Here is a 27,385-nt window from a genome sequence, read left to right as displayed (position 1 = left end):
CAAGAATAGCTCAGGGAGAAAAAGGAGAAAAGACTATTTTCCACAGACCCCTGTTGATTGGCATTAATTAGATTACCCTCCCCTTTAACTCTTTATTAATCTAGTCACATATCAGTCACTCCACTATTTTCACTGGGATCAGTGTCAGGCTGACAGGCCTAAGATTACCTGTTTACCATTTTAAAATATTGGCAAAACGTTAACTTTCTTCTAGTCCTTTGGAAGTTCCCCAGTGTTCCAAGAGTACTGAAAATCAACATTAGCGGGCTAACGAGCTCCTCAGACAGCTCTTTTAAAATTCCTGGATGCAAATTATCCGGACCTGCTGATTTAAAAGAGTCTAAATTTAGTAGCTGCTGTTCAAAATCCTCCTGGAATTACAATGGGAATGGAAAATATTTAGTCATATGATATGAAAAGATCATCTTGCTTTTTTCCAAATTCACTACAGAAATATGTATAGAATACTTCTTTTCTGCATTATTATTGATAATTCTACTATTTACATGTAGTAAATAATGGACCAATATCATTGTTAGGATTCCTTTTGTCCCTAAAATACTTTTTAAAAAAAACGGTTACTCACTTCTCGTAACTGTTGTTCTTCGAGATATGTTGTTCATGTCCATTCCAAGCAGGTGTGTGCGCACCGCGTGCATGCCAGCCGGAAGATTTTACTATAGCAGCGTCCGTAGGGTCGGCTTTGGCGCCCCCTGGAGTGGCGCCCTCATGGCGCTGTATATAGGGGCCAGCCGACCCTCCACCCCCTCAGTTCCTTCTTGCCGACACTCCGACAGACGGGCAGGAGGGCGGGTATTGGAATGGACATGAACAACACATCTCGAAGAACAACAGTTACGAGAAGGTGAGTAACCGTTTTTTCTTCTTCGAGTGATTGTTCATGTCCATTCCAAGCAGGTGACTCACAAGCCTGAACCTAGGTGGTGGGGTTGGAGGTCACTGCAGACTGGAGTACTGCGCAGCCAAAGGCAGCAGCATCTCTGGCCTGGTGCGTGATGGCATAGTGCGCTGTAAAGGTGTGGATTGAGAACCAGGTGGCCACTCTACAAATTTCCTGCGTCGGGACCTGGGCCAGGAACGCAGCGGAAGAAGCCTGCACTCTTGTGGAGTTGACCGTGATAGGCGGGGCTGGTATATTGGCCCGACTGTAGCACTCCCGGATGCAGGTTCTGATCCAAGCCGAGATTCGCTGTGACGAGACCGGGAGCCCTTTCATCCCGTCGGCCACGGCGACAAAAAGTTGGGTTGATTTCCTGAAGGATCTTGTCCTTTCGATATAGAACACGAGAGCCCTGCGAACGTCCAGGGAATGCAGCCTACGCTCCTTCGCAGAGGAGTGCGGTTTCGGATAAAACACCGGGAGAAAAATGTCTTGACCCATGTGAAATGGGGAAACCACCTTAGGGAGGAATGCTGGGTGCGGCCTGAGTTGGACCTTGTCCTTGTGGAAGACGGTGTATGGAGGTTCAGATGTCAGAGCTCTGAGTTCCGACACTCTCCGGGCTGATGTGATAGCCACCAAGAACGCGACCTTATATGAAAGATATAACAGCGAGCACGAAGCCAGCGGCTTGAAGGGGGGGGCCTGTGAGGACGGACAGGACTAAATTGAGGTCCCAAGCAGGGACGGGTTGACGAATGTGCGGGAACAACCTGTCAAGGCCCTTGAGGAAGCGACGAACGAGTGGGTTTGCAAACACTGAGGTACCCCCCGCTTCAGGGTGGAACGCCGAGATGGCAGCAAGGTGTACTCAAACCGAAGAGTCAGTCAGTCCCAGGTGTCTGAGATATAGTAAATAGTCCAGGATAAGAGGGATCGGGGCGAGCAAGGGAGCATGACCCCATTGTGTGGCCCAAAGCGAGAAGCGCTTCCACTTGGCCAAGTACGTGGTCCTTGTTGAAGGCTTCCTGCTGCCAAGGAGGACCTGCCTGACCTGATGAGAGAGCATTGCATCTCCACGGGGCTTAGCCATGGAGCATCCAGGCTGTAAGGTGGAGTGACTCCAAGTTCGGGTGAAGGAGGCGACCACGATCCTGTGTGATCAAGTCCAGTAGTAGGGGCAACCTGAGGGGCACCCACATAGACATGTGCAGGAGCGACGTGTACCCGTGCTGGCGCGGCCACGCCGGCGCTATAAGGATGAGCCGAGCGTGATCTCTGCGGGCCTTGAGGATTACTCTGTGAACCATGGGAATCGGGGGAAAGGCGTAAAATAGCCCGTCTGCCCAAGAGAGGAGAAAGGCATCTGTTAGAGACCCCGGACTGCGTCCCATGAGGGAGCAGAATTGAAGACACTTCCTGTTCTCGCTGGAAGCAAACAGGTCCACCTGGGGATGACCCCAGAGCCGGAAAATTGAGAGTACTATATCCCAGTGGATAGACCACTCGTGACCCTGGAACGAGCGGCTGAGGGCGTCCGCAAGCCCGTTGTGCGTCCCCGGGAGGTAGGACGCTGTCAGGTGAATTACGTTCTGTACGTAAAAAGTCCCATAATGCGAGGGCCTCCCGGCACAGGGGAGAGGAGCGAGCACCACCCTGTTTGTTGATATAGAACATCGTTGGAGTGTTGTCGGTGAGGACAGAAACGCACCTGCCTGCCAGCTGGGATTTGAAGGCTATGCATGCGAGGCGCACCGCTCGTAATTCCCTGACATTGATGTGCAACGAAAGGTCCTCTCGTGACCAAAGGCCTTGGGTTCTGACGCCGCCCAGATGTGCACCCCATCCCAGATCCGATGCGTCCGTTACCAGGGATAGGGAGGGCTCGGGGTCGAGGAAAGGCACTCCCGTGCAGATCTCCCGCGGGTCGAGCCACCATTGAAGGGAATCCAACACCGGCCGAGGTAACGTCACCACTGATTCTAGGGAGTCCCTGACCGGCCGATACACCCCTGCCAACCAGGACTGGAGTGGGCGCAGTCTGAGTCTGGCGTGTCTCACCACGTAGGTACATGCCGCCATGTGCCCTAGTAATTTGAGGCAGTTTCTTGCTGTGGTGGTCGGGTAACGTTGGAGGCCGAGAATAATGTTGGACATAGTCTGGAATCTGGCCTCTGGGAGATATGCTCTGGTGTGTGTTGAGTCCAGAACTGCCCCTATGAATTTGATTTTTTGGGTTGGAGATAGTGTGGACTTGGCCTCGTTGAGTAAGAGGCCGAGTTCGAGGAAGGTCTGCCTGATGAAGACCACCTGAGCCTCCACCTGCGCCTTGGTCCTGCCCTTGATGAGCCAATCGTCCAGGTAGGGAAACACCTGAATCCCCTGCCTGCGCAGGAAGGCTGCCACGACTGCCATGCACTTCGTGAAGACCCTTGGGGCTGCTGACAGACCAAAGGGCCGAACCGTAAATTGTAGATGAGCATTGCCCACGACAAACCTGAGGTAACGCCTGTGCTGAGGGATTATCGCAATGTGAAAGTATGCGTCCTTTAAGTCGAGGGCGGCATACCAGTCTCCTGGATCCATGGAAGGAATGATGGAGGACAGGGAGACCATGCGGAACTTGAGCTTCTTTACAAACTTGTTGAGACGCCGCAAGTCCAGAATAGGTCTGAGGCCCCCTTTCGCTTTCGGTGTTAGGAAATAGCGAGAATAGAAGCCCCTGCCCCATAGCTCCTGAGGAACCTCCTCTACTGCCCCTGCTGCGAGGAGGGACTCAACTTCTTGAAGTAGAAGTTGCTCGTGAGAGGGGTCCCTGAAGAGGGACGGGGAGGGGAGCTGGTGGGGCGGGAGGGAGGAGAACTGGATAGAATATCCCCTCTCTACCGTGCGAAGCACCCAAGTGTCCGATGTGATCCGGGCCCACGCACGACAGAAGGGGGACAGACGTGACGAGAAGGTAAGGTTGGACGGATCCAGGGTTCTGACTGGGAGGTCGTCCTCGACCAAGCCATCAAAATGGTGGTCTAGGCCCCTGTGTAGGCCTTGGTTGGGCAGATGACTGGCCGAAGGGCTGCTGTTGTTGCCTCCTTCTGCCCGTCCTTGCCCTTCTGCACAAGGCATCCCCTTGATTTTGAGGCTGGTATGGCCGTGGGGCCTCTGGTGGCCTGAACTGCCTACGCTGGGTGACCGGGGTGTGTAGGCCTAATGAACTGAGGGTGGTCCGTAAATCCTTTAGGCTATGAAGCCTCTTATCTGTCTTCTCCGAGAAGAGCGTGGGCCCTTCGAAGGGGAGGTCTTGGATCGTTTGTTGGACCTCATGTGGGAGGCCAGAAACTTGAAGCCAGGCTCCGTGCCTCATGACCAGACCAGTCGCCAACGTGCGTGAGGCTGAATCGGCCGCGTCCAAGGCCGCCTGGAGGGAAACCCAGGAAATCAATCTTCCCTCTTCAACCAAGGCTGAAAACTCAGTTCACAACTCCTGCGGAAGGAGGTCCGTGAACCTAGACAAAGCCGAGCACGTGTTGTGTCCATACCGGCTCACTATGGCCTGCTGATTGGCAATGCGCAACTGCAGGCCCCCCGTCGAATATACCTTGCGCCTGAACAGGTCCAAGTTTTTGGCCTCTCTATTTTTGGGGGTAGCTCCCTGGAACCCCTGGCACTCCCTCTGGTTGGCCGCATCTACCACTAGGGAGTCTGGGGGAGGGTGTGTATAAAGATGTTCATAGCCCTTGGATGGAACAAAATATCGCCTCTCAGTCCTTTCAGCCGTAGGGGCCAATGAGGCTGGAGTTTGCCACAAAGTGCGGGTTGTGTCCGTAATGGTCTTTATGAGAGGTAGGGCTACCCTGGATGGGCCCGACGGGGTCAGGATGTCCACCACCGGATCTGTATCCGCCTCAATCTCCTCCGTCTGGATTGAGAGGCTCTGGGTTGCTCGAGTAAGCAGCTGTTGGAGGATCCTATTGTCCTCTAGGGCCGGTGCCGCTGAAGTTCCCGCTACTGCCTCATCCGGAGATGAGGAGGAAGAGATCCCCTGAAGAGGGCCTTTATCTACCCCCTCTCCCTCTACGAGGGCCTGCGGCACATGGTACTCAGGCTGCGGGGCCGGTGCGGACTCAGGATGCGGCACCGCGGAAGGTACCGGGGTCGACACCGAGCGACGAAGCGTGCTGGACGGTGCCTGTGGCGTTGGGAGCAAGGTCCCCATCGGTGCCGTTGTCTGGCTAGGCGGTGCCGTGTCCCTTTGTGGCACACTCCTGTCAGACGGCGGTGCCGGTGGTGGTGGCATTAGCGGCGGGGCCGCCGACGTCGAAGAGACAGATGCGGCTCGTGAGCGGGGTCCATACGCCTGACTCAATGACTGGTGGTAGGCCCATGGCGTCCAGAACGGCCACTGGGGGAGCGGTTGCCACTGCTGCTGCCACTGCGGTGGGTACGGTTAGGTACTCGTACGTGAGGACGATCGCCTGCTCCTCGATCTGTTAGAGCGGTACGAGTCCGCCTCCGAGTCCGAGGTCTCTAAGTACGAGGACATAGGAGGCGTGGTACCCACTGTCGCCGGGGACCGGTGCTGCTGGACCGGAGAGGGTGCTATCTGGACCGGTGCCGCTAGAGTGGCGCGGCGCGGGGAGCGCGGCGAGAGCATTGCCGGTTTGCCCTTAGATTGAAACTGGGGTCAAGCGGTAGCCGGAGGTTCTCTGCACCGGTGCGGCGACGCCGGCACCGGGAGGCTCAAGAGGTCTGAGGCGGCCTCGAATGCCTCCGGCGTCGATGGGAGGCGCACTTCTTCCATAATATCCGGGGATCTAGGCCTGTCCGGACTCGACCGTACCCTCTCCAGGGTGGGAGTCAACGGGATGGACGAATGGGTCTGCGGAGCGGACTGTCCCGTAGCACTCGTGGACGGCGCCGGCCCCTTAAGAGTCCCGGTGGGGGGAATGTTCCCTCACAGGCCTCCTCTTCTTAACTGGCACTGGCGATGGGGAACGGTGTCTCATCAAGGATGATTTCTTGTGCGCCGATTCTCTCTGGTGCCGGGGTTTGGGGGCCTTGGCCTCACGACTTATCTCCGGTGCCGGGGCACTGCGCACCGAGGATGAAGTGCTCGGTGCCGGCTCGGTACGCCCGGGATTTGATTGCGGCCGCAGGGCCGCCTCCATTAGGAGGACTTTAAGTCTCTGCTCTCTATCTTTGAGAGTCCTGGGGCGAAAAGCCCTGCAGATACTGCACCTATCTCTTTGGTGGCTCTCCCCTAGGCACCTTAAGCATGAAGAGTGCGGGTCACTCTTCGGCATGAATTTCCCGCAGTCCCTGCAGAGTTTGAACCCTGGGGACCCGGGCATGCCCCAGCGGGGCGACGAAAACTTGGAGACCCCCCCCCCCCAACTACTATCTAACTAAGCTAACACTAAACAACAAGCTAACTAACTATTTACAACAACGACGGAACACTGCCACGATTGCTGAAGAGCAAGCGAAGTTCCAGCTAGCCGTCACCGGCGGTAAGAAGGAACTGAGGGGGTGGAGGGTCGGCTGGCCCCTATATACAGCGCCATGAGGGCACCACTCCAGGGGGCGCCGAAGCCGACCCTACGGACGCTGCTATAGTAAAATCTTCCGGCTGGCGTGCGCGCAGCGCGCGCACACCTGCTTGGAATGGACATGAACAATCACTCGAAGAAGAACTCATTCTTACAGTTCTAAACTCTGCTCACTATAGATTTGTCCTTCTGTCCTTTTGCTTCCCTGGTCAAATTTTTTTTTTTTTTTTAAAACCATTCTGAGCTTCTGATTTATATTTATGATTTATGCAATTTCCCCTTTCTCCCATTTGTGTGTGTATAAAACATACACACACATGTGCGCGCAACCCCCCCCCCCCCAACTCTTCACTTCCTTTCTAAGGGTATGTCTACACTACGACATTAGATCGAATTAATAGAAGCCGGTTTTATAGAAATCGGTTGTATACAGCCGATTGTGTGTCCCCACATAAAATGCTCTAAGTGCATTACGTCGGCGGACCGCGTCCACAGTACCGAGGCTACCGTCGACTTCCGGCGCATTGCACTATGGGTAGCTATCCCACAGTTCCCGCAGTCTCCGGCGCCCATTGGAATTATGGGTTGAGATCCCAATGCCCGAATGATGCAAAACAGTGCCGCGGGGGGTTCTGGGTACATGTCGTCAGGCCCCTCCCCCTCCGTCACAGCAACGGCAGACAATAGATTCGCGCCTTTTTACCTGGGTTACCTGTGCAGACAACATACCACGGCAAGCATGGAGCCCGCTCAGCTCAGCTCACCGTCACCATGTCATCCGGGTGCCGGCAGACGTGGGACTGCATTGCTACACAGCAGCAGCAGCTAACTGCCTTTTGGCGGTAGACGGTGCAGCATGACTGGTAGCCTTCATCGGCGATCTGGGTGCTGGTAGCTGTGGGGCTGGCAGCTGTAGGGCTGCATTGCACCAGCCCCTTACCTTTTGCCTTTTGGCAGTAGATGGTTTATTACGACTGGTAACCGTCCTCGTCGTACAGCAGTGGCTGTCAATCATGGGCACCTGGGCAGACATGCTCTGTCCTATCGAACTGTCTTGACAATGATGGCTATCAGTCGTAGTATGCTATTTTCTGCCAAGCGCTCAGTATTTTCTGCTAAGCACCCAGAAGAGGCCGAGGGCGATCTGGGTGCTGGCAGACATGGGGCTGGCAGACGTGGGGCTACATTGCTACACAGCAGCAACCCCTTGCCTTTTGGCAGTAGATAGTATATTATGACTGGTATCCGTCATCATCATACTGCAGTGGGTATCAGATCGTGCAATAGGCCTGAAGGCTAACTGCCAAGCGCCCAGTATTTGCTGCCAAGCACCCAGAAAATGCCGAGGGCTATCAGTCATGCTGCACCGTCGTCTTAAGATGTAAAAAATAGATTTGTTCTGTATTCATTTCCTTCCCCCCTCCCTCCGTCAAATCAACGGCCTGCTAAACCCAGGCTTAGGAGTTCAATCTCGGGGGGGGGGGGGCATTCTGTGTGACAGTTGTTTGTGTTTCTCCCTGATGCACAGCCACCTTTCTTGATTTTAATTCCCTGTACCTGTACGCCATGTCGTCACTCGCCCCTCCCTCCCTCCCTCCTTCCCCTGGTCCTTCAGATACTAGTTTCGCGCCTTTTTTCAGACCAGACGCCATAGCTAGCACTGGGATCATGGAGCCCGCTCAGATCACCGCGGCAATTATGAGCACTATGAACACCACGCGCATTGTCCTGGAGTATATGCAGAGCCAGGACATGCCAAAGCAAAACCAGGACCAGCTGAGGAGGAGGCGATTGCAGCGCGGCGACGAGAGTGATGAGGAAATGGACATGGACCTAGACCAAGTCACAGGCCCCAGCAATGTGGAAATCATGGTGTTCCTGGGGCAGGTTGATGCCATGGAACGCCGATTCTGGGCCCGGGAAACAAGCACAGACTGGTGGGACCGCATCGTGCTGCAGGTGTGGGACGATTCCCAGTGGCTGCGAAACTTTCGCATGCGTAAGGGCACTTTCATGGAACTTTGTGACTTGCTTTCCCCTGCCCTGAAGCGCCAGAATACCAGGATGAGAGCAGCCCTCACAGTTGAGAAGCGAGTGGCGATAGCCCTGTGGAAGCTTGCAACGCCAGACAGCTACCGGTCAGTCGGGAATCAATTTGGAGTGGGCAAATCTACTGTGGGGGCTGCTGAGATCCAAGTTGCCAGGGCAATGAGAGACCTGGTGATATCAAGGGTAGTGACTCTGGGAAACGTGCAGGCTATAGTGGATGGCTTTGCTGCAATGGGATTCCCAAACTGTGGTGGGGCGATAGATGGAACCCATATCCCTATCTTGGCACCGGAGCACCAAGCCACCGAGTACATAAAGCGCAAGGGGTACTTTTCAATGCTGCTGCAAGCCCTGGTGGATCACAAGGGACGTTTCACCGACATCAACGTGGGCTGGCCGGGAAGGGTACATGATGCTCGCGTCTTCAGGCACTCTGTTCTGTTTCGAAAGCTGGAGGAAGGGACTTTCTTCCCGGACCAGAAAATAACCGTTGGGGATGTTGAAATGCCTATCGTGATCCTTGGGGACCCAGCCTACCCCTTAATGCCATGGCTCATGAAGCCGTACACAGGCAGCCTGGACAGGAGTCAGGACCTGTTCAACTACAGGCTGAGCAAGTGCCGAATGGTGGTGGAATGTGCATTTGGGCGTTTAAAAGCGCGCTGGCGCAGCTTACTGACTCGCTCAGACCTTAGCGAAAAGAATATCCCCATTGTTATTGCTGCTTGCTGTGCGCTCCACAATATCTGTGAGAGTAAGGGGGAGACATTTATGGCGGGGTGGGAGGTAGAGGCAAATCGCCTGGCCGCTGATTACGCGCAGCCAGACACCAGGGCGGTTAGAGGAGCACAGCAGGGCGCGGTGCGCATCAGAGAAGCTTTGAAAACTAGTTTTGTGACTGGCCAGGCTACGGTGTGAAACTTCTGTTTGTTTCTCCTTGATGAAATCTCTGCCCCCCCACCCACCCGGTTAACTCTACTTCCCTGTAAACCAACCACCCCAACCTCCCCTACCCTCCCCCCTTCAAGCACCACTTGCAGAGGCAATAAAGTCATTGTTACTTCACATTCATGCATTCTTTATTAATTCATCATACAACTAGGGGGATAATTGCAAAGGTAGCCCGGGATGGGTGGGGGAGGAGGGAAGGAAAAGGACACACTGCAGTTTAAAACTTTAACACTTATTGCTCGGGAAATCATCTAGGGTGGAGTGACTGGGTGGCCGGAGGCCCCCCCACCGTGTTCTTGGGCGTCTGGGTGAGGAGGCAATGGGACTTGGGGAGGAGGGCTGTTGGTTACACAGGGGCTGTAGCGGCGGTCTGTGCTCCTGCTGCCTTTCCTGCAGCTCAACCATACGCTGGAGCATATCAGTTTGATGCTCCAGCAGCCGGAGCATATCAGTTTGATGCTCCAGCAGCCGGAGCATCGACTCTTGCCTTCTGTGTGCAAGCTGACGCCACCTCTCCTCTTCAGCCCGCGATTCAGCACGCCACCTCTCCTCTTCAGCCCGCGATTCAGCACGCCACCTCTCCTCTCGCTCATATTGGGCTTTTCTATAATCAGTCATTGACTGCCTCCACGCATTCTGCTGTGCTCTGTCAGCGTGGGAGGCAGTCTGTAGTTCTGTAAACATTTCATCACGCGTCCTTCGCTTCCGCTTTCGAATATTCACTAGCCTCTGTGAAGGAGAAAGATTTGCAGCTGGTGGAGGAGAAGGGAGAGGTGGTTAAAAAAGATACATTTTAGAGAACAATGGGTACACTCTTTCACGTTAAATTTTGCTGTTCACATCACACAGCACATGTGCTTTCGTTACAAGGTCGCATTTTTCCTCTTATATTGAGGGCCTGCCGGTTTGGTGTGAGAGATCACTCACACAGTGCCAGGCCACAGATTTCAGCTTGCAGGCAGCCATGGTAAGACACAGTCTTTTGGCTTTTTTAACCTTGTTAACATATGGGGATGGTTTAAAACAGTACTGCTCTCATTAACCATACCAAGCACCCGTTGGGTTGGCCATTTAAAATGAGTTTGCAATGTAAAAGGAGGGGCTGCAGTTTCAGGGTTAACGTGCAGCACAAACCCAACTAATTCCCCTCCCCCACACACCCAATTCTCTGGGATGATCACTTCACCCCTCCCCCCCACCGCGTGGCTAACAGCGGGGAATATTTCTGTTCAGCAGAGCAGGAAGGGGCACCTCTGAATGTCCCCTTAATAAAATTGCCCCATTTCAACCAGGTGACCGTGAATGATATCACTCTCCTGAGGATAACAAAGAGCGATAAGGAATGGATGTTGTCTGCATGCCAGCAAACACCGGGACCATACGCTGCCATGCTTTGTTATGCAATGATTCCAGACTACGTGCTACTGGCCTGGCGTGGTAAAGTGTCCTACCATGGCGGACGGGATAAGGCAGCCCTCCCCAGAAACCTTTTGCAAAGGCTTTGGGAGTACATGAAGGAGAGCTTTCTGGAGATGTCCCTGGAGGATTTCCGCTCCATCCCCATACACGTTAACAGACTTTTCCAGTAGCTGTACTGGCCACGATTGCCAGGGCAAATTAATCATTAATCATTAAACACGCTTGCTTTTAAACCATGTGTAATATTTACAAAGGTACACTCACCAGAGGTCCCCTGTGTGCCCACAGGGTCTTGGGTGAGTTCGGGGGTTACTGGTTCCAGGTCCAGGGTGATAAACATATCCTGGCTGTTGGGGAAACCGGTTTCTCCGCTTCCTTGCTGCTGTGAGCTATTTACATTATCTTCATCCTCATCTTCCTCGTACCCCGAACCCGCTTCCCTGTGTGTTTCTCCAGTGAGGGACTCATAGCACACGGTTGGGGTAGTGGTGGCTGCACCCCCTAGAATGGCATGCAGCTTCGCGTAGAAGCGGCATGTTTGCGGCTCAGCCCCGGACCTTCCGTTTGCTTCTCTGGCTTTGTGGTAGGCTTGCCTTAGCTCCTTAATTTTCACGCGGCACTGCTGTGCGTCCCTGTTATGGCCTCTGTCCTTCATGGCCTTGGAGACCTTTTCTAATATTTTGCCATTTCGTTTACTGCTTCGGAGTTCAGCCAGCACTGATTCATCTCCCCATATGGCGAGCAGATCCCGTACCTCCTGTTCTGTCCATGCTGGAGCTCTTTTGCGATCCTAGGACTCCATCACGGTTACCTGTGCTGATGAGCTCTGCGTGGTCACCTGTGCTCTCCACACTGAGCAAACAGGAAATGAAATTCAAACGTTCGCGGGGCTTTTCCTGTCTACCTGGCCAGTGCATCTGAGTTGAGAGTGCTGTCCAGAGCGGTCACAATGAAGCACTGTGGGATAGCTCCCGGAGGCCAATAACGTCGAATTCCGTCCACACTAACCCAATTCCGACCCCCTAAGGCCGATTTTATCGCTAATCCCCTCGTCGGAGGTGGAGTAAAGAAACCGGTTTAAAGGGCCCTTTAAGTCGAAAGAAAGGGCTTCGTTGTGTGAACGTGTCCAGGCTAAATTCGATTTAACGCGGCTAAAGTCGACCTAAACTCGTAGTGTAGACCATGCCTAAAACAGGTTGGATTTAACCAATGCTGCCTTCTTTCTGGATTGTAGCTTTTTGAGCATCTAGCAAAATGTTCTTGAACAACTCCCCATTATCATTCATATTTTCTGTTTAAATTCTCTTTCCCAACTGACCTGACTCCGTTTTTTTTTTTTTAGCTTTGTGAACTTGGCCCTTTTAAAGCACCACGCATCTATATATTACTAGTTTGGACTTTATTCTGTTGCACGTAACAAACATGACAGTGTCATGATCACTTGTACTTAAGCAACCACTAATTTTAGTTCTGTGATCAATTCCTCTTTCATCAAGATGAGGTCTAATATAGAATCCCCTTAGTGTTGGATACAATACTTTTTGAGTTGGGAAATTACCACCTCTAATATTTAGAAATTCTGAGGATGTTTTGGTACTGGGAGCATAAGACCTCCAGCATGCGTCACTCAGACTGAATTCCCCCACGATCACATAGCTTTTTCCCCCCACATGTTATGGATAGGTGCTTCAGAAGCTAGTCATCCTTGTTCCTAGTGGGATTTGGTGATCTGTGGCAGACACCAACTAGCATCCCATTTTGGTCTTTATCTGTTAGGTCACAGATCCATAAACATTTAAAATCTTTTTTTCCGAGTTGCCAACAACTCAAACGAGTAAAGCCATTTTTGACAGTGCCATTTCCTCTCCCATTTTGCCCACTCTATCCTTCCTAAACAGGTTATAGTAATTGATTTTACCATTTCAATCATGTGACTCATCCCCCCAGGTTTCAGTAATACCAACTAGATCGAATTTATGTGCATAAATGAGCAATTCCAATTCCTCTTGTTTGTTACCCAGGCTCCTAGCATTGGCTTATAGGCAAATACAGTATTTCTCTTCAAGTCTTTCTGTGTTTTATTTATTTTGTACTCAACATCATGTTTTTGTGTGAAAGGAGTGACTGTATGGTCCCCTTTTTCACCTTCCCCCTTTTTTTTTTTATTAGTTTGATGGCCTTCTGACTACTCTAGCCAGCCTGCCTCTGAGAACTGGGATGGAGGCCAGAAGCCATCCAAACTGTACAAACTCGCCGCTCTCCACAGAAAGTGGAACAATGTTCAGTGAAATCAGAGCCTTCTACCTTACACCATTTACCTAGCCAGCGGTTTACTTCCTGCATCTTCCACTTTGCAACTTCCTTCACTCTCAGGACAGGAAAGATTACTTGGACTTTCTTCTTCTGCAGCACCCTTCTGAGTTCTTGAAGTCATCTATAATCTGTGAGATATCCCACAAAGCAATGACATTAGTGCTGATGTACACCATCGACATCAGCCTATTCAATCTGAGAGGGACATTTCATATCTTGGCTCTGAGATGACAGAATACCATCCTGTTGGCCACCTGTGCCTTACAGAACGCTCTTTCCATTCTTCTTAGCATATAATCCTCAACGAGGATTGTCTGTCTTCCTTGGACTACTGAAGATCTCTTTGTGGGCAAGTTTGATTTTCTTAAAAGTTGGGTTGAGCAGCCAACCAGATATACACCTCTCCATTCCATTCGACAAGATATCTGGTATCTTCTGTAGTTTCTATGCTGATGACATGGTATTGATTGGAAATTTCTAGCTTTATAATTGCCCTATGAAGGTTATGGAGCTTACAAGATAAGATCACTACTTCTCTACTTTTGAAGGTCCACAAGCGAAGACAGTCAACAAATAGACTACCTTTCAAGTTATTAAGTGAAAAAGAACAGCAGCAGCAACTCAAAAGTTACAGACTGCAAATTAGGATCCAAATGAGAACTATATTCTTAACTGGAGGTTTAGTTATAGAAGTGGTAGTAAGCAAAGCAGAAAGTAGACTGACAGGTTTGACAAGGTTATGCCACCTTCCAGATTTTCTTCCAGTGATTTAAGATCCACTTCTAGAGTCAAATAAGATTATTAAATCATCTGCAGAAAGCAGACCACATTTGTTATAAATCTCTCTGTTAACCATAAGAGATTAGTCTGGCTTTCCCCCTGTCTTCTTTCAAGGTCTGGTGGCACTTGCATCCTACTGCTGATGCAGGCTCAACTATTAATCCAAACGGGGTTGCATATCTGGAAGTAGACACTCGCCTCTTTTACTGTTTCATCACATTAATCTTGTGCATCCCTTCAACTTTGCTCATGAGCAATTCCCTCTCTAGCCTCTGATTAATTGTGACGTCATGCATCTGACCCTAGCAACTGAACAAGAAGAACCTCAGCACATCCAAACTCTGTGCTCCAGCCTTTTCAGGATCAGAGTGAAGTGGGTAATACTGACCCTGCAATTTTTATCAGTAACTGAGGCCTACATTGCAGGCATCTCCATGCTTTTCTTAGTTTTTAACCCACTACTGCTACAAAAAATGAAAAACAAACAGTAACTGGTAGAAGCAGCTCCTGCCATAATGGTCTTCTTGCAAGACAGAGCAACTGGCTCAGGGAGTCAGCAGGAGGAGGAAGCAGTCCAGATAATGACAAAAGTCAACGATGCTTCTAAATACTAAGGAATACTAAAGAATATTTTACTGCCACAGCTGACATTTAATTTCACTGTTAGAGACATTAAACTACAATTGCGTGGCTTATCTGTATTGCACAAAGCATGTTTCTGCTTTAGCATTTGTGATAAAATTTATTTTCCCATTTACCTTTTTCTTGAAGTGCATAGAGAAACTTATTTTGATTGTCTATTAAGAACTTGCCATAGTCACCAAGATTATGTAAAATGAAAAGCATCTAAGACAGAGATTTTAACCACAAAGCAAAACAAAACACAAAATCAGGCACACCAACTCTCTACATCAGATTTTTTTTAAAAGTTAAAAACCCCAAATAGAGCTGTCCTCTCTCTTTCCCTGCAATTGTAATGGCCCTCTACACCAGGGGTGGGAAAACTACGGCCTCCAGATGTTTTAAGCTGGCCCTTGAGCTCCCACCAGGGAGTGGAGTCTGGGGCTTGTCTCACTCTGGTGCTCCAGCTGGGGAGCGGGGTCGGGGGCTTGCCCCACTCCATGCGGCTCCCGGAAGCAGCAGCATGTCCCCGCTCTGGCTCCTACACGTAGTGGTAGCCAGGGGGTTCCACACGCTGCCCTGTCCACAGAGCCACCCCCGCAGCTCCCATTGGTTGGGATCTGCAGCCAATGGGAGCTGCGGGGGCAGCACCTGTGGACAGGGCAGCGTGCAGAGCCGCCTGGCTGCGCCTCCGCATAGGAGCTGTTTCTGGGAGCTGTTTGAGGTAAACGCCACCTGGAGCCTGCCCCCCCCGACTCCCTCCCACGCCTGAACCCCCTGCCCCAGCCCTGATCCCCCTCCTGCCCTCCAAACCCCTTGATCCCAGCCCGGAGCACCCTCCTGCACCCCCAATCCCTCATTTCCAGCCTCACCCCTTAGCCCGCACCCCCAGCCGGAGCCCTCTCGCCCTCCCATACCCCAACCCCCAATTTCGTGAGCATTCATGGCCCACCATACAATTTCCATACCCAGACGTGACCCTTGGGCCAAAAAGTTTGCCCACCCCTGCTCTACACTTTAGGATTCCTCCAGAAATTAGATTAACTAGTACAATTTATTGCAACTTTCACTTCCAGTACAAGTTGAATTTTTAACTAAATCATTTTCCAGCTTCTAAAATCGTAAACAGAGTGTGAAAGTTTAATCCCATCCTCAACGTTTTTGTCATCTACTGGCTGTTTCATGGCAACTTCCATACCTTGGCCAGACACAGATGGTCACCCAACCTATACATAAACCAACCACCTAGCAGACCCTCTGCTAAATGGAGTGAACCAACAAGAAACAACATTGGTCCTCCATGCTCTACATTGGCTACCAATCCTATCCTAGTTATTCTTCTAAGTCTGGATCTCCAAATACTGAATTACGATGCACCATTAAAATACTACAGGAAAGGTTTAAGGTATAGAATTCACTGGCCCAAAAATCAGGCTGAGTCCAACTCTTGCCCTGTAATTTGAAAACTGCAAGGCTGATCCTTTGGAAGGCATTCCCTTAACCACCAAGCTGGAGAACGGCCACATTAGGACACTTCTAGAAGTGAGCACTTGAATTTAACTACTCAAAGTGGCTTTTAAATATGAGAAAGAGGAGGAAAACTGGCTTCTTCTGAACAGATAAGTTTGTGTAAGGTTCCCCCGGGTATTACGGTAACAGGTTCTTCCGGTGCATGTATAATACCAATCTGAGTCAGGACAATTCTGGGAGAAATACTTACCCAACTCTCTGCTGTCTCAGTAAGAGAACACTGTGATTGTGTGTCCCACAAACCGTAGCTATTTGGGAGGTTCTTTTTGGCTTGTTTTATTACATTAAAAGCAAAGGGTATTTCTATTATGTTCACATGAACAGATGCATGGGTTAAGTGGTAATGGATCACAAGTTTTGTAACTGAATTATGCACAGCTGAAAATAGATGTTTATTTTGATCAGATTGTAAAAGCCAGGACTTCAGCTGTGCAGCTATAATTAGATTAACAAAATGTTAACTAAAAAGAATAAAATCACCTCTCTCCTTGTAATTTTGCCTCAGTAATGAAGCTAGCACAATGATCGTCGTCATGAACACGAACAGTGCATGTCCCCTTGTTTAGCTGTAGTTTACAGTTACAGAAGTAAACTATTGTGCACTACCTAAGCCGCTTCAGGTTTAATACAAAAAAAAGAAAAAAAAGAAAAAACCATCTTTGTTTCACACTTATGATATTATTAATTTAGACCCTGGTGACCCTACAGAAAGTCAACTAAAATTTTCCACAGTATTATGAAACGGCATCTCTTAAACTAAAGGGCAACAGTTGGCACATGCCAACAGATTTGATGACCTTCACATGTATCTAATTAGCATACCCTCTACACACAACCAGTTGCTAATATGAAACTTTTGTCACGTTTAATACATTCAGTCTTTGCTATCAGTTTTAGTGTACTAAATGGGGCGGTCTTGCCAAATTTTCCAGTCCAAGAAAACACAAATTAAACTGAAATATCCAAGATTTCTATTGCCAACTACATGTTATTTTATCTTTACTAATGAGTAACAACAGCGACCTCTAGTGTCTGCCTAGTTTAACTATTGGTACCAATGCCAAATTAGAATTGTCATTATTATTGAAAACATTTTTATAGCACCATAAGTTTAAACTGTGCTTTACATAGATAAGACATGTTTCTTGCGCTGATCAGCATGTTGTTTACTGGCAACAGAGATTAGCACAAAATTACAGGGACAGATTTTATAAGCTCAGTGCAATTAACAACTACAAAAAAATATCTAGAGTCAGAAGGAAGACTATCTACTGTCAACACACACTACTTTAACACCTGAACCTCAGCACTTTAGACTTTACAGCTAAGTGTTTCCATTTAGATAGTTTCACAAAATCTCAGAGACAGGACCAAGTTCAGTGGGAGTTTGATCAGGGTCTTAACCAGCTAATATTCTGCACAACTTTACCAAAAAGCTATGTGGGGATATACCCCAGTTCTTGTTTCCTGTTCAAATGTAGTGGCTTTAATTTTTACACAGCAGAACCTCACTGTGAATCTCATCAGGAAATGATGAGCTCTGCAAATCAATACGTAAAACTCAGCACATGCATCAAAAAAGCATTTTTCATTTTGAAAACTGTAGTTTGGTTTTTATTACTGATCTATTTCATGGTGTACTAGCAAATGTTTTGTTGTATATTTGTTTTAAAAAGGATGGCTGCAGTATGAGGCCTCATGGACAGCACAGTTACTAATATTTGCTAAGAAGCTAGCAGAGACTACCCTTTTTCTGAAATGTGTAGATTTGTGAAATACTCCTGAAATACTTCTTAAATTTCTCATCTATTTTGTCACGTCTCTGTTGAATTAACCGCCCCAAAAAAGTCTGCAATAAAGAGTTCCTTGTAAAACAAACAGTTTATGACCTACCATGCATAAAATCATTTCTGCCGAGAATAGTTTCAAGTATCTATCTCTGCAATTAAAAAACTCCTTAAAGGTTGAAACTGAGCCAAATCCAGTTTGCTTCAGCAAATGAGATCTAAACATCTTTCTAGCCTCTATTGATGTTTATACCTTAACTAGACTCCAGTTCTCAAAATCAACATTTAAACGTTCCTATATGCCCCAACATAAATTCAGTGCCTAAAATTTGTCGTCTTTTTTTTAATTGTATATTACCTATAGAACCCAAGCAGTTCATGAACAACTTTGCCAGTATGGGTTAATCTTAATCCATTCCAGGGTTTCATTTAAAAAAAATATTTTAAAACATTACCTGGGGTTACAGTTAGCTGAAAGTAATGGAGCTTGTTTGGATCTGGAAAATTCACTTTACATGTACCTGCAAAGGAAAAAAAACTGCATCAAACAATGAATGAAAATCTCCTCTTTCAATCTTCTGGGGTACAAATGTAAAACCTTGTCAAGTACTCTGCCTTCATTCAGTGAGTAATGCTTTCATTCTGGTGAGCTCATTTGCTAGAATTTCTTTCAATCCCCTTCATTCCCCTCCCTAAATAGCTTGGGGTCAATGAAATTCATGTCATCAAATCACCCACATGCTGGTGTTATGATCTGCAGTTATGAAGAAGGAAAGATGTACCAGTAAAGGAAAATAGGCCATGTTCTTTTAAAATGCGAATTAGGTCCAATTATAGCATGCAAACAAACTGTTGCCACAGACAGATACTAATCAAAATTTAGAAATGGGACATACAGAACCATTAGGGTTTCCCCCAAAGTTCTACAAGTGGCAGCTCCGCTACAAACTTTTCTTTCCCAAGCAATTCCTTAACTGAAGGTCAAATGTAGTCTCCTTAAAGGAACGTCAAATGTGACTTGCCATACAGAAACGGACCGGTGGTCTATCCAAGTACAGTAATGAGCCTCTGGCAGTGCCATGCAGCTGATGCTTCAAAATAAATAAAGAAATCCAAAGCAGATCTGGCAAGTTACACAAATATAAACCTTTGGATGGATAACGTTTCTTCCCAACCCCAGATCATGATCAGATTAATGCCCTGAAGCACAATGACAAATAATAACTTGTAATTTTCACAATCTAGTTTGAGCAACTGCAAATATTCCTCTTCACTTAAAACAGCACTTGAAGGGAAATAATCTAATCACTTGTGGACAGTAAAAAGATTTTCTAGGTAAATGGGGAAGAGATTAATGAGATAAATTGATACAGATTTATATAAACGTTTGGTAGCCCTTAAGGTTAAGCGCAATTCTGGGATTCTCTAAACACCAGACCAGGCCATATGATGTCACCCCTGAAACATAGCAATATTCTGTTTTTTCCCCACTATAGAAAGTTTCACATTTTAAACGCAAGTCCTAAATCTCTCAGAGGTATGCTTCCTAAGTCACTTCCTTCCCAAATCAAACAGAGAGAGACTGCTAATTCACTGTGCAAACCTTTAAATTTTAATTTAATTTTATACTGTCTAAAAACCTCCCCTTGCCACACCATTTGTATCCACAAAAAAAAGCAGCCTCCAAGACTGTAGTGTACTGTGAATCACTCAGGAGCTGACTGGCATAAGATACTGTTACAGCAAGGAGAGTCCTAGCATGACAAACCATGTCTTTTGTGGCATTGAAGGTTAGTAGCTAATATTTCTGAACGTCAGGGTTTCAACTGGGACAATAACTTCTATTACAGCCTATGGTACAATATCATGCTGTTCTGCATTCCACATCACGTTAACTAAAAATACCATTCACACCCACAAAGTGTAATAACAGCTGAGCTGTACTGAACAGACTATGCCTCCATGACCCAGCCTTGGTGCCAGCTGGCAGTGATTTTACAGGGATCCCTTTGGTGAATTATTATGCAGATATCCGACCCAAGGGTGGCATGTGAGATCTTTACCGAGAGCCAGTAGCCAACTGGTCATCATAATTGTGAAATGTAGGTATGGATAACATTTAAGGAGTTATGTACCTATACTGAAAATTATGCTCCCAAGGTCTTGGGGTTAAGGCAGGTCACCAGAAATCTGACCGTTAGTGTATTGTATATTTTATGCCTTTCACTGTACGCCTATTTGGATACTGAGACAGATGCAAATTGAGTGATTGCAAAATCTACAAGAGCAGAAATCTACAGAAAGAAAAACAGAAAGGGGGTGTCCTGCTTAAGAAAAAGGATTGGTCTGGTATATCATGGAGCACAAAGATGCACACTGAATCCTTCCCTTAGGAGGCCAGCTGACAGAGAGCATGTCTATGAAAGAAGGGCCACAGCCAACCTGGCTACAAAGCTCTGCAAAGTATTTTTGGTGAGCAATACTTTCAGACATGAGAGTATCTTGTTAATAAGTCTAAGCTCTAGAATGCACATTATGATTTTATTTTATATGTAGCCATTCATTTCCAATACTTCTACTTGCTACTAATTGAATCTCCATACTTTGTTAAATAAAACTTAATTTGTTTATAGTGAAATCATATTTAAGTGCTGTAAGTTAAGTGGAGTGGTGATTTGAGATGGAACTGATATGCTAGGGAGTACTGTTTCTTGGGAAGCAGTGAACTGGTGAATACTGTAAGTGTCTACTAGAGTAGGGGCTGGACATCCAAGGAGATGCTTGGAGGGCTCGAGGTCTGGAGTGACATCAGGGCCTGTGATGCCTAGAAAGGAGTGCTTGTGTTGCCCATGGCTGGAGAGCTGGGAAGCTGATCCATTGCAGGCACATACAAGGCTTCCTCAGACTAAGGGAAGCACATTTAAATAGCAAGGTGCTTAACAACTCTGGGTTCCCCGGGAAGCATCACAGCCTCCTAAAATGTGTTATTTCAACTGTCTTAGAGAGCAAATCTGTCTCTGTACCTTGGTCCCACCATGGTGGCACAATGAACTCTCACAAAACCATTATGCCTGCCACAGTAACAATTTCAAAGCCATAACAAGTTACCAGACCGATAAGTTCTCCCTCTGAAAACAGTTACCTAAATCATTTTCTCTATGTGATTTTTAAAAAATAATGTAAAGGTCAGTGAGTTCAAATTTCAATTACATAGTTTCTTGAACTCTTTTGGACTTAAAAACAGTATTTTCGGGAGACCAAACAAGCTGAAATCCTGTTTTGCCTGCATGTACCTTTTAATGTAAAAAGTTAATTTAATTTGTTAAACAACATTTCAACATCTAAGACATCATATAGCCTGGCAGGGACTACTTGAATCTGGTGACCACAGAATATCATTTCAGAGTAACTGCAGCCATTTAAATCTTCAAATTCACTTATAAAGCTACACAGTCAGTACCTACAAAGCTAACTCAGCAATACAAGGGCAGCGTGCAAAGATGCAGTGTTTTAATCCCAATGTCTTCTAAGACAGAAGGTACAGACAGCATTTAACCTGTCACTTTAACAGGCCAGATCTCCTTTATTACCATCCAAGTACAAACTTTGCCAAGAGTATTTGGTATTTTTGTCTATATTCTATTCAAGATATTATATCATAACCACAGTATCTGAGCACCACTAAGAACTATAAAAAGCAACAAAGAGTCCTGTGGCTCCTTATAGACTAACAAATGTATTGGAGCATAAGCTTTCATGGGTGAATACCCACTTCGCCAGACACATGTGACACATGCGTCTGACGAAGTGGGTATTCACCCACGAAAGCTTATAGACTAACAAATGTATTGGAGCATAAGGTACCACAGGAGACTCTGTTGTTTTTTTACAGATCCAGACGAACACGGTTACCCTTCTGATACTTGACACTAAGAGCTAGTTATTGTGCTTATGTTCTTGAGACAATACAGGTACAGACAGTTTTAACAATAGCAGGAAGAGGTGTAGAGTAAGAAAAAAGGAGGGAAACAGGATTTCTCAGGGAATTTAATAATGGGATACAGTCTCTCTCCTCTAGGTCCCAGACCAACAACAATCAAAAGTCAATGGCATCCGAAGGCTGTTTGGTGGCCTATGTGGAATGAACGATGGATACGAGCCTGCAGCATAATGGCACCTTTGTTTGCAAACTACTCAGACAGACTAAATAATAAATGGACATGGAAACTAAATTACCCTCTCACCCACAGAGGGAGTTTTTGCTGGTCAGGATGGAGATACATTTGCAAGATGCTATTTGAAAAATCTGCACTGCTGCTGCCCTGGCCATACCTATTATGTGGATTTCACCCTCCGGGCTAGTAACTTACACTTTTTTAAAGTGAGAAATTAAATAGCACTAAGCTCTCTGGAAATGTAGGTACAGTGCTGATGCAAGAGCAATTCTTTAGCACAAAACCACAACTATTCATAGATTTTAAGGCCAGAAAGGACCACTGTGATCATCTAGTCTGACTTCCTGAATAGCAAAGGCCACAGACCTTCCCCCAAAATAATTTCTACTACATATCTTTTAGAAAAACATCCAATCTTGATTTTAAAATTGTCAGTGATGGAGAATCCACTACAACTCCTGGTAAATTGTTCTAATTGTTAATTACTCTCATAGTTTACAACGTATACCTTATTTCCACTCCGAATTTGTTAGCTTCAACTTCCCTCCAATGGATCATATTATACCTCACTCTACTAGATTGAAGAGTCCTTTATTAAATATTTGTTCCCCATAAATGTACTTATAGACTGTAATCAAATCACCCCTTAGCCGTTGCTTTGTTAAGCTAAACAGGTTGAGCTCCTTGATCTATTACTGTAAGGCATGTTTTCAAATCATTTTTGTGGTTCTCCTGTGAACCCTATGCAATTTATCAGCGTTCTCCCAGAAAGGGACACAATACTCCATCAGCAGTTGCACCATGCCCGATACCAGGGTAAAATAACCTCACTTCTCCTACTTGAGATTCCTGTTTATGCCTCCCAGAATCACATGAGTTCTTTTGGCCACAGCCTCACATTTCAAGCTCACGTTCAGCTCATTATCCAACACCCCCTCCAAATCTTTTTCAGATGTATAATCAAGACAGGTTTTAAAAAACAACAACAACAAGAATTGCATAACATTGTATAAATAATATTAAATCAAAGTCAGTTAAAATGGACTACCTCAAATTTCTAATTAACATTTCCTCACTGCATATTTTAACCCCCCCCCACATTTAGATATTTTAGTTTGGCTGTGCAATTTATTTTGTACTAAACAAATCTATCTAACATCCACCCATGCATACAAAGATGCATTAGACATCAGATATTACCCAGAGTTACAGACATAATAGGGAGGGGGAAAAGCCAATATATCTGACTCCAGATTGGAATATCAGATGACACTTTGTGATATAAATAGCCATTTTATAGGTATTTATTTGAAACCTAATTATGTTTAAGTTGAATAAACAGTAGTATATAGTAATATTTCTACTATATACACAATGCACAAAAACACACCTAGGTTCCTTCATAAAATTAAGCAGACAGCCAAATGTGTATTATGCAAAGATATCACCATGTCTGCACTAACCTAGCTTTTGACTTCATGAAATAAGGCATCCAATAAGCTGAAATAGCAGCAAAGCACAGCAAAGAATATACATATTTTATTTACAGGCATGTACATGAAGTTCATTATTAATCAACTTATGAAGTGTCTCCATGCAAAAAACGTATTAAATATTTTTATTAATAAAGTTGAACATACTCTTGCACAATAAAAAAACTTCTATACTTAGGTAAAACTGAACAAAACAGTGCAAATGTGAGATATTGAAATATCAGCATTAATTTACCTTCTCTTTTTCAAGTATCTTCCCCTCTTGCAGGTTCTCACCTTCCCTAGTGACCAGCACCAACTTTTACCCCTCCTCCTTTCTCCCACCCAGCCATCAGAAGGCAATTCTTTTTAGTAGTAGTTTCTTACACTGTGAGAAGACTGAATTTGAGCGTAAGGAGTTGCTCCAGATTCAGAAACGTTACAAAAGAGAAAGTAACAAGTCAGGGACCTAAGCAGCACCACTCAGATGCTTTGTCTACATGAAAGACATTTTTTAAAAGCTTTCGTCATATAGAAAAATGTCACACTAGCTTTGTCTACACTACAGTTTATCTGCCGATATAACTGGAAACAGAGTTCAGTGCTCTGCTTTTGACTATGGTTTCTGAAATGGTGTTGAACACTGTTTTCCTTGCAAGAACAGACAAGGACAATAGTGCCCAGCAATGGTTCAGTGTACCCACTGCCAGAACCCATTCTACGCAATAAATACAAGGCTTTAGAAACTTGCCTCATCCTGTGCTAAAACAGCTTTTTGTTTCTCTCCAAGACACAAGCCCTTCCCTCTTATGCTAACACAGAATAATAGAGATACTCAAGGGGTCCAAATTATGACTGCTGTGAGAACAGCAACTTTGAATTTCCAAGATTCTATGCATTTAAAATCCCAACCAAAACTCAGCAAGAGTAGTTTTTCCACCTTTATTACATGGCTATCTGCTCTACAGGCACTAGTTTTCACAGTAGCACCTATCATTCCTTGCTCCTGTAAGAACACAAATTCTCACCTCTCAGGATTTTTAAGTAGTGTCCCTAATATTCTAATCTAGTGATTGTGTCAATCAGGTGACAGCAGCCTGAAAGTGAGGAAGAACTACAACTATTTAATCTGTTTTACAGAAACAGTTAACTGTTTACTCTCCTTTATCCTTTAATTCAGTATCTCTCTTATCTTGGAAATTATAGGGAGAGAAGGGAGGAGGTACCTGCAAGTATCCCCATTCAGATAACGGAAAACCTTTAATCCCTGGAATATTATTGGAGAAGGGAATTTTATTTCCCCAAATCTAGAGTAGTATAAATTAAAAAGAGTTACTGCTGTTTCCAAGGGAGGCTAATAATTGCTGTGTGATAACTTAACCCCTAGAAGAGATATATACATTGCCAACCCAGTGAATGCTTAAAAAGGATGTCACAGTGCTCAAAATTATCAATCAAAAAACAAGCAGTCTCCATGATCTTTATTCTTTTCCTTAAAATGCATAATATCGAACGCCATACTTACAAGGTAAATTAACTTCAAGTTCTGCAACCTCTGTTAAAAAAAAGAAAGATTACTGTTAATGCTGGTTTCATGTTGCATGTGAAAATAAAAAGGTCTGAATGGACAGATGTGCTCAAACTTTTAAACACAAACAATAGCAACATTTTTACTGCTTTAAAGACATCATTTACTGTATTCAAGACACATCTCCTCTTCAAATCCCTCCTTAAACCACACTTCTTCTGGAAATTCTTTTTATATGTTAATCACCGAGTTCAACTTCTCCTCATACCCCTTGGACAGATGCTTAGGAGAAGGGCTGTGAGATCAGCTCTTTTTAAGACAGGGTATGTCTGGGGAAGAATGTCTTTGGGAGCATAGAGCTCCACATTCAGGGTTCATAGGACCTACTAATGGGGGAGTTTTAAGTTATTACCAAAAAGTAAACATATCTTATTGTGTTTAAGCCTACCAGTTGAGGTAAAACATTACTGGCAGCAAAAAATAAAAAAAATAAAAAAAATCTTTCACGTCATTCTATTGGTTTGCAGTTAAATGATAGTTTTTAGGCCATTTTTAAAGAGCTCTTAACCTACCAGATCAACATTGCTCTCAAACCTAAATTATCTCCTCGGTGTATTGCATCAGTATACAAAGCTCTGCACAAAAATGCATAGCTACAAAAACATATGCACAGCAAACCTCACTGTCCACAAAATAAAAATACATGTCACATCAGTGATGGGAAAACCCCAAATATTCAGAGACTGGATAAACACCCTAGGTGTTAGATACTTATTTGACATTTTGAAGGCTTCCACATTAAGGCCCACCCTCCCCTGGATCCAGGAATGGCATGGTACATGCTACTAGCAGGTAAAATCATGGTTTTTACTGCCCCGGGAAAAAATAGTTACTCCAAGTTTAAACATTTTCTATTTTAAAAACTCTGTTTTATTAAGGCACACCACATTACACTTCATTTTAATTACATATTTAAATTGTGGTTACATAAGACAGTAGATTCATAGTTTAATTTAGGGTTGTACAAATAAAAACTAAAACTGCACTGGGCGTAACACATATATATACGGTAATTATAATATGGAATGTCAGTATATATTTTGGTTTGGTATTTTCCTCAAGGAAGTTATACCTCATGACTCAGTTCAGTTTTCAGTATTATAAACAAAAGTTGAAAACATATGATTAATTGAAAATGACAATAATGCAGAGTTGTAGGCTTGACGCATTAAGCAATCAGAGGCATGCAGAATTGCAGAATACCAGTCCAGGTCCGTTTGACCATGCAGCATTCTGCAGCAGAAGACCAACTTTGATGTAGCGGATAGACCGAGCCTATTCCTGACTTTTGAACGGATGCATCCAAAGTTTGAAAAGATTTGTTCTGTGCTTGCTGAACTTGCTGGACACTGGTGCAATTATTTTTCCCAGTTTAACCTAGGTTTAAGCCTATACTTACTAGTGTCCACCCCAAACTCCCTTGGGGGGAGGGATAGCTCAGTGGTTTGAGCATTGGCCTGCTAAACCCAGGGTTGTGAGTTCAATCCTTGCGGGGGCCACTTAGGGATCTGGGGCAAAATCAGTACTTGGTCCTGCTAGTGAAGGCAGGGGGCTGGACTCGATGACCTTTCAAGGTCCCTTCCAGTTCTAGGAGATGGGATATCTCCATTAATTTTTTTTTTTTTTTTTTTTAAACTATTTTTTCCCCAGGAAACAGCCAAGCCTGCCTAGATCCTCTCTAACTTGTATTCTTGGGGGAAGCCTAGTAGCCTGATACTGCATCAGGTGTGACTGAAACCAGCCAGTTAAACCTCCTCCCTCAACAACTTCCTATGTTTATCCCCTTGTCACATTCTAGAGTGTCATCACCACCTGTCCTGCAATCTTGGGTGCCTCACAATGCTTTGCTGTTGTACCTCCCAACCACAGCTGCTCCCATCTAGCCTAACAGTACGCAGGTTACACCCTGAGTGCCTATGTAGAGCTGTAGCTCTGGTCCAGCCACTGTGACCCCAGCAGCCTGTCAGCAACACACCAGTCATACTCTGGCTTCCACCAGCCTTGGTTACTTAACTTGCAGAGTGACCCCAACACACTCCTAGTCCCGAATTTTCCCAAAAAGGTGTGTCCTGCACTGTCCAGCCCTCTCCTGGGCTTTTCAGATATTAGAGGTCCGTTGGACCTAATATGTCAATATTCAACAGTTTGCTGCTTTAACCGGAGTTAGCAAACAGTTCAGTTTAAGGATTACTGGATTACTTTAGACTAAAAGCAAAACACGTTTATTTAACTACAAAGAGAGAGGCTTTGAGT

General features: G+C 46.0%; 1 protein-coding gene across 1 annotated transcript in view; it reads right to left on the bottom strand.

Moving 5' to 3' along the window:
* UBE2F (ubiquitin conjugating enzyme E2 F (putative)) overlaps positions 1-27,385 on the bottom strand; it is a 141,725-nt gene that overhangs the window by 87,171 nt on the left and 27,169 nt on the right. The window contains exons 3-4 of the mRNA XM_065412933.1: positions 25,070-25,099; positions 18,353-18,418 (exon numbers count right to left, since the gene is read on the bottom strand). Of these exons, the coding sequence (XP_065269005.1) occupies positions 18,353-18,418; positions 25,070-25,099 (96 nt within the window). The remainder of the gene's footprint in view (positions 1-18,352; positions 18,419-25,069; positions 25,100-27,385) is intronic.

Source organism: Emys orbicularis, chromosome 11 (genome assembly GCF_028017835.1).
Source record: "Emys orbicularis isolate rEmyOrb1 chromosome 11, rEmyOrb1.hap1, whole genome shotgun sequence".
In the NCBI taxonomy this organism is placed as follows: domain Eukaryota; kingdom Metazoa; phylum Chordata; order Testudines; family Emydidae; genus Emys; species Emys orbicularis.
Note: the sequence above shows the minus strand (reverse complement) of the source record. Positions and strands in the feature narration are given on the sequence as shown.